Genomic DNA, 7,632 nt, shown 5'->3' with positions numbered 1-7,632 from the left:
GGCGAGTTGTGTGTCTTGCATTTGATTTGAGAGAACTTGGACAGCGTCGGAAAGATGGTCGGCGAGGAGAAAGAACGCAGCAGCATATTCTACATGGATCCGTCCGTAACTTTTTCAGCGTAACTCTTGGCATGCACTACCGCGGACGGTATGTGTCAGCGGGCCACACTTTTTTTTTGCCGAGGGCACACACCTTAAAAGCATACTCATATACATCAAACCTACTCCCCCCTCTTTAAATATCCCTCTCTTCGTACGTAATACGTGCCTATCTATATATATTTTCTCTCTTTATATAATGGCGTAACAGATAGCCCATCTCCAGATGGAGATTATCTCAAAATATACCTCTGGTTATACCTAGAATGATCTCCTAGCCTGGATTAAGCGTGTACATGGTATTACAGTATCCCATCGTACGCTCAAGCGCTGTTTCTCTACATGGAAGATTTAAAAGGACTCTTCTTTACTTCCCTCTTCCGTACGAGAGAGCCTATAGGATAGAATCCGTACTCTTACCCTTGAACTAGCTCTTCCAGATACTGAGATTATTCGGATCCTTCAAGAAGAAGGGTTTAAGATCTCACGGAGTTCTCTATATCGCCGTCGTATAGATATGGGTATCGTACGAAAGGTACGAGGTATTGATGCATAACAGGCTGAAAGTAAGAAGGCAATGCAGCTCGTACGGGAAGGCTTAGAGTTAGGAGTAATTAATGGGTTTAGTCGAGGCCTACTCCATGCACATTTCCTAGGAGCTGGAGTCCAGACTGTACGGTATCTATACCCTTCTATCTATCTATATATAAAGACTTATTCTAAGAATCTATCTAGAGATCGGCTATTTCAGGCTATGAAGATCTTAAATCCAGAGGGCGTACGACGCCGCTATCATGATTTTCAGCGCCATAGAGGCCAGCATATTATGAAAGGTCCTGATTATATCTAGAGTATGGATGGGTACCACAAGCTTAGCTTATACGGTATTGAGATCTATGCCTATATGGATGCATACTCAAGATATATTATCTGGGCCTATGTTAGTATCTCATCTGCTACAGCAGTTAGTTGTCTCTTTCAGTTTCTAGAAACTTTAAGAATTAGAGGTATCCAGCCACGCTTCGTACGAAGTGATAGAGGTGGTGAGACAACTTGTATGGCAAATATTCAGTGGAATCTCCGCCAGGTTGATGACCCAGAGATTCCACTAAATCAATGCTGGATGTTTAGGACAAGTACATCTAATCAAAGGATTGAGGCTTGGTGGGCACAGCTTTCTAAGGCACTCTTATTCCGATGGAGGGTATGTATCGTACGGTAGTATATTATACTTAGCTAATAGATATTTAGAACTTCTTCTCAGAGCTTAAGCAGAGAGGTATCTTTAATACACAGAGTTATACAGATCGGATTACTATTCAGGCAATCTATATTCCAATTCTCCGTACGGAAGTTTCAAGCTTCGTACAGACATGGAATCAGCATCCTATCCGAAGACAGAGAGATCGACCATCTGCTGTCTCTGGACCACCCGTACGAAATTACTTTATGCCAGCTAAAGGTATTAAACGTGGAGCAGTACCTATTAATCAAGAGGCTCTTGCTACTATCCGAGGCCAGGCAGGAGCTTAGGATATGGATGCATATCTACCACCTAATACACTACTATGGTGTACGAACCAGCTCGAAGATCTTAGCTTTAATAGAGGTACACCGCTTCGTACGGCTGAAGAACAGAGAAGTCCATTTATGGATATCTATGTTCAGCTACGCCGTAGGATTCAGGACCATGTCTATACTAGAATAGCCCCTCGGCTAGAAGTCCTAGCACATCCACATCTAGATCCTAATTTGTTTGTAAGTATCATTCTTCCGTACGAGAATAAAGAGCGGTATACTAATAGACTATACAGGGAACCGCTCTTAAGAATGTTGAGGCGTCTAATCTTAATAATAATTAATTGGGTAGATTGAGTATAATCTAGGAAGTAGCGTCGTACGAGAGTACTTTGGTTTTTCTATAACTTACAGCCCCTCTCTTTTATAATATTCTTCTTATATGAAAACCTTTTAACTTGCATCTCGAATAGCCATGCCAGTATTAAATGCTTTCCATAACTACTGCTCCAAAACTGGGAGGCACCACTCTTCGTACGAAGTGGCTACCTGTCCAGATTGCCAGCAAACACTCTTTACTAATATAGAGATTGTTAATCTTACTTCATCCCCAATTGGATCTCCCTCACCTCATCCAATACCACACACACCAAATACTCTACGCCAATCCCTCACTCTTCGTACGAGTGTACCTCCTCCAAGCCAGCCACGATATAGTTGAATTAGTAGAGAGATTTAAAGGAGCTAAAGTTATAGAGTAATGTTACTACTAACGTATTCTAACGTATTTCCTAATCAAGTAATATAAAAGTAGTATGAATATATATATATATCCTAAAATATAGTCTATATAACTCCACTCTATAGTCGTAGAAGTGTATTAGTAGTATCCCTATCTACCTATCTATCTATCTTCTTTAACTCTCTCTTATATTTAGATAGCCACGCGCGACACTTCTAGATGTATGGTATAGAGATACTATTTATAAGCGCATCCTTATATAATAGGTGCCTACGCGTCCTTATCGCCTTAACTTTACTATACTTATATAAGTTCTTCGATAACCATGCCTTAAAGTTCTCTAGCGCCTTGATCTTCTTATCTACTCTCTCTATATCTATCCGCTAGTCCATTATCTACTTAATAACCTCTACCTAGTCCATATATAGCGCCGCAGGACTAGAAGCCGTAGCTACTAGAACTAGCTTAGGCGGCGTTACTTCTTAAGAAACTAGTAATATACTAGATAGAGGTAAAGAATATTAAGGCGGAGGGTATACCTAAATAGAATATAGTAAATAAGGCTAGATATACCTATATAGGATAACCTCTTATTTAAATATACCGTCGTGGTAATAACGCTTTACTTTACGATCGTCTATCTACTTCTTATCACGTATTCAATCCCGTCTCTCTTTACGTCTAGCTTAAGCCTTATTACGCTTAGCCTACTATTCTTTACGTTTTATGTCTTATAATTACTACTTAGTAATAAATAGCCGCATATCCTCTTATAACTTCGTCTATTTCTCTTTATTAAGCTAACGCTTATTAGGACGCTTCAACTATACGCCGATAGGCTTACGGTTACGGAATCGCTCCTTTAGAAAAGACGGTGGATTCTTAATAGAGATACTCTCCTCTACTTCTACGGTAAGTACGTTTACCTAGTAGTAGATATCTATAGTTATAACTTTATAGTACTAAGCACCTATACTAGAGCCTTTATCGGCCTATATCTAATAGTACCTATCCTTATAAGAATAGTTATTAACTCTATATGTCAGGACTCAGCCTTAGGCAGGACCCGACCTGCACGTACCTCAGCTGACAGGGTCAGGAGGTGACGTGAAGGGCGGTGAACAGTCACGTGCTAGACAGATCGGCGTCCCTTTGTGTATATACTCTCGGATTCCTACTGAAAGGGTTCGGTAGTAATTTGTTCTGTGATAGAATACACCCCATTGTTCCATCTGACTACACTACTATCCAATAACCCTATTCTTACACTATACTTAAGACGAGCAACTAGAGCGTGGTAATACTACGTAGTATTTACTACTACGTCTACTTATATAGTATTCACGGCGCTAATTAGGCCATTCCGTCTCCCTCCTAAACTAGGTGCCCTAGCTTATATATAGTATATAAAGGCGTGTAATAGCGGTATCTTAAGATTATTTGGAGGAGAGAGTAATTCGCTATATATACTAGTAAGCGTAGGCGTCCCACGTATATTTACTAATAACGTTACGCCACGAGGGCCGGTTTTAGAAGCTTATACTCTTCGTTTCTTCATAGCTTTATATCTAGGGTATAGTACTCTAACTTCGAACTTTAGATTAATATTGTGCTTTGGTTTCCTTATATAAATATAATTAATATAGGATAGAATCTCGACCTTATCTATAAGGGCGAAGGAGACTTCTATTAAGTATATATACTTATTCAAGGTAGACTAAGATTATATAACTAGGGACGTTTTTCCGTCGAACTCCTACGACTCATTAATAACTATCTCTTATATAGCCTTATTTATCCTATCCTTAATTTTATCTAGCGCCTAGAACTCGCGTAGAGATAAAGATAGGTTCTTTTATTTCTCCTTCTTTCTATTAATATAAAGTACTAATATTAGATATAGTATAAAGAGGGCTATAGCTATAGGAGGACTTAATAGAGGAGGCTTATTTTCTATATTATACTTATTACTACGTAATGGTGATGGTAACGAACGTATATCTATAGCCTTATTTAACGCCTATAGCATAGAGATAAGTATCTCTACCGCATTCGCGTTACGATTAGATATGACAGCCGCCTATTTAATAATAGTAGCTAGGGTACTATTTGCCGTCTTACTCTTAGACTTCCTATTTCGGACTACCTAACTACGGCTTACTATCGCCCTTACTATTAGTTAATATATACGACGCGTTTAAGGAGGAGGAGCCTCTATCGAGCAGTTAGGCATCTCAAGCGGCCTACTAAAACGAGCCCTCTTACCACTATAACGCGCTATAGGCATGGTTTAGGGGTATTTCAAGTATTATACAATATGGAGATGAGGCTAATGAGTGCCTATATACGTGGATTCGACGTATTTCACGACGTTGCGGCTGCTATGCACGATAATGTTCAAAATGCTCGTTTACTATGGAAAAACGTTGTGTCGCGCATAGGCGTGCATGCCAAGAGTTGCGCTGAAAAAGTTACGGACGGGATTGACGGTAATAAGCGACTTCGCACACACTTTACCCCAAGTACTAACGCAATGAACCCATTTGCAGCATCAGGCAGGCCGGAGGATCAAGTTCCAGAATGATCGATTCGCTACTTGATTCGACATCACCCATTTCTCACTGGTCATCACGAACTCTCCTGCGTCGGTATAACGTGAATACCTCACTTTTCATTCGCTACACTGTCTTTTAGTCTCATTCACCATTTCACAAAGTTCCTGCCTTTCACCTCATTTCGGACAATTGTTGCACGGCCCAAGCACGCAGGGAGGATATTTGCCAGAGCCTTCAGAGCTTGGAGCTCGAAATAGTTTAGATCGGCAGACGTGAGCTTGTTGTGCAATTGATTTTCCGGAACAACGACCAACCCAGGTTTATATTGATGCGAGAAGCCACAGGCCGTGAGTGAGTGTCGAACAATTTCCGCCGTGCGGCTTGGGGTATGCTTTGGCTATTGCCTGGCGAACTCCCCTGGCTCAGAAATCATAGTCAAAAGTGCTGTTCTCAAAGCGGAAGTGGTTGAAGACTCGATTGAAGGCTGTGAAATCCCACAGCATTTTGTAGATTTTCCGAATTCCTCGATACACCGAGCAGGATAGATCTAAGTACACCTGATCATACAGTTGTGATTTGACGTCGTGGAGGCGTTCTACATTGAGGTAGAATGATTGCGTAGGGGCGCCCGCGAGCCGACCGATAGATGATCCAATAGAGCACGTTAAACAAAAGACAGGCCACACTAACATGATTCGAGGCTGATGAAAGAGATGTCACCGTTTCTTATAAGCTTGGAGACCTCCGTAGTTGTAGCTCATGATCTTCACGATATACTGCATTTGGCAGCGTCAACTATACTATAACGAATAGTACACACAGTGAAAACGAAGTTGGGAAACATTCGAGATAGCATAACAGACTGGCTGCAAATGAGATAGACCGGAGTTCAGCCTGCTGAGTCGGAATGCTGAGTCGGGGTTGATGAAGAGCATTTAGGGGATCGATCCGATTTTCGCAAAACCCGTCTACCAAGCCGCCGCTAGTCATGACTCTACTGCTTTTCATATCCAATTCCGCTCGCAATACTGCTGGATTCTTTGTCTTAAATTGGAGCTCTCTATACCATGTAATCGCAGCCATTCTTTGTTGAGTTTCTGTTGTTCAACCATACAGCGTCGCTGGGCATCATGCAGGATCTGTAGATACTTCATTGCTGTAGTAGGCTTCCTCTGAATTGGTTCCCGCATATCGTCTTGATGTTGTGTATCCAGTCTAAATGATTCAATTGCCTGGATAAGCGACGTCATCGAGTCGTGGTACTCTTCAGTATCATCCAAGCTGTCCCTGATTCTTAAGGTCCTGCCACAGTAAACGGGTCCTATATTGGTAGCCCATGGACGAAAAGCGTCACAGCGTCAGGCATTGAATGTGGCCTTTTAGGGTATATTTTTCGCATTGCAAGAGACGGCTAGTCGTACAACATGGTGACCTCGCAAACCTTTTTTAAGCAAACGGTTCCTTCAGTTCAAGTGATAGTCCCAAGCTGCGCGAGCTTTGAGATGTATCCAGGTAGTCTTTACTTAGCTAATTGCATATAACGGCCGGATCCCTATGCAAGCTAGCTAAGTGAGTCACGAGTGTCCGACTATAGAGATCGAGAAGTGGCTCACTTTTCGTGAGTAGGATCGACATTGTAGACAATAACTTGACTTCTCCAGTACGAGAGGCTAGACTGCATGTACTCTTACATCAGAGATACTTATCGTACTAAGGTAGAGGGATGAGTGACAGTGAACACTATCACCTTTGTCAAATTCCGGCGCACACAATTCAAATTGGTGGGAATATAGATAAGTAGCCTTCATTATCCGCACATTCCTCACTCAACTCATTACACGTAATTTCACCCACGTAGCTTGATCGATGGGGATAATTTCTTGTATGTGTTATGCGAATATATTGATATCTTCATACTGGCGATAGACCCAGCGGTGACTGAGGATGAATCGATTATAGTCTCCCTAGATGTCTTTTGTGACTCTGGTCATTTCTCGAATTTCTAAGGTGGCTGACTTTTGTCGACAGAATTCTTTGTCCTCCAGCGCCTGGTCCAAACGGCATTTGAGATCCTCTATGGTTGCCCGAGCAGCCTCTACTTCTTTGGAGGCAGCATCCAATTTTGATGCAAGTTCCTTCTCTCTCGCTTTCCGTCGTTGGCGAAAACGAGCCGAGGCGCCTGCGTTCCGTTTCCGTCTATCATCGGCCTGTTTCGAACCCGACTTAATCTCGACTGGGATTTGATATGCTCGACCATATTTATCTAATCTAGTATAGTGCTCATAGTCACCGCCAAAGGCAAGACCGCTATCAGTCCTATCTTGCAACTGGATGTTAGATGAAGTGCGACTTTTCGTGCGATGATTAGCATCTGGAAACGGAAGGAGGCCGACAGCAGCACCCGCCGACGCGATTGGTGCTTGAAGATGCCCTGGATATGAGGTAACGACTGGATACGAGAGGTCGTCTTGAAAACTGTAGACTGAGTTGTCGTCAGTTTTTTGTGAAAATGACGATCCACTGGTCTGTGAGTCGAGCTCGGTGCGCCCTAGGCTTTCAGTTCTTTCATAATTTGCCTGGCCAGGAAGAGTTGCCGGTGGATTCGGAACCGGTCGATCTCTCTCGCATTGCGCGTTAGGAAGTTCACGATGTTTGAAACTCGCTAGGATCGTTGTTCGCTCAGATGAAATTGGATGATGGGCAGGTACCGGACTTGCT

At 42.3% G+C, this 7,632-nt stretch overlaps 3 protein-coding genes across 3 annotated transcripts; 2 read left to right on the top strand and 1 right to left on the bottom strand.

Moving 5' to 3' along the window:
• Positions 1 to 502: 502 nt before the first annotated feature.
• EJ05DRAFT_446525 (uncharacterized protein) lies at positions 503 to 655 on the top strand (the record flags this gene model as incomplete). The annotated part of the gene is made up of 1 exon (XM_033742235.1): positions 503 to 655. A coding segment is annotated over one exon (153 nt), but the record flags the coding sequence as incomplete, so codon positions are not given.
• Positions 656 to 952: 297 nt separating this feature from the next.
• EJ05DRAFT_542533 (uncharacterized protein) lies at positions 953 to 1,961 on the top strand (the record flags this gene model as incomplete). Its single annotated transcript, XM_033749727.1, has 4 exons — positions 953 to 1,303; positions 1,351 to 1,561; positions 1,691 to 1,857; positions 1,914 to 1,961. The coding sequence occupies 4 exons, from the start codon at positions 953 to 955 to the stop codon at positions 1,959 to 1,961; spliced, it is 777 nt and encodes a 258-aa protein (XP_033595023.1).
• Positions 1,962 to 6,878: 4,917 nt separating this feature from the next.
• On the bottom strand, positions 6,879 to 7,542 carry EJ05DRAFT_505914 (uncharacterized protein; the record flags this gene model as incomplete). Its single annotated transcript, XM_033747756.1, has 2 exons — positions 6,879 to 7,462; positions 7,524 to 7,542. The coding sequence occupies 2 exons, from the start codon at positions 7,540 to 7,542 to the stop codon at positions 6,879 to 6,881; spliced, it is 603 nt and encodes a 200-aa protein (XP_033595022.1).
• Between the last annotated feature and the right edge of the window lie 90 nt (positions 7,543 to 7,632).

Source organism: Pseudovirgaria hyperparasitica (assembly GCF_010093815.1).
Source record: "Pseudovirgaria hyperparasitica strain CBS 121739 unplaced genomic scaffold EJ05scaffold_43, whole genome shotgun sequence".
Taxonomy (NCBI): domain Eukaryota; kingdom Fungi; phylum Ascomycota; class Dothideomycetes; order Acrospermales; family Acrospermaceae; genus Pseudovirgaria; species Pseudovirgaria hyperparasitica.
Note: the sequence above shows the minus strand (reverse complement) of the source record. Positions and strands in the feature narration are given on the sequence as shown.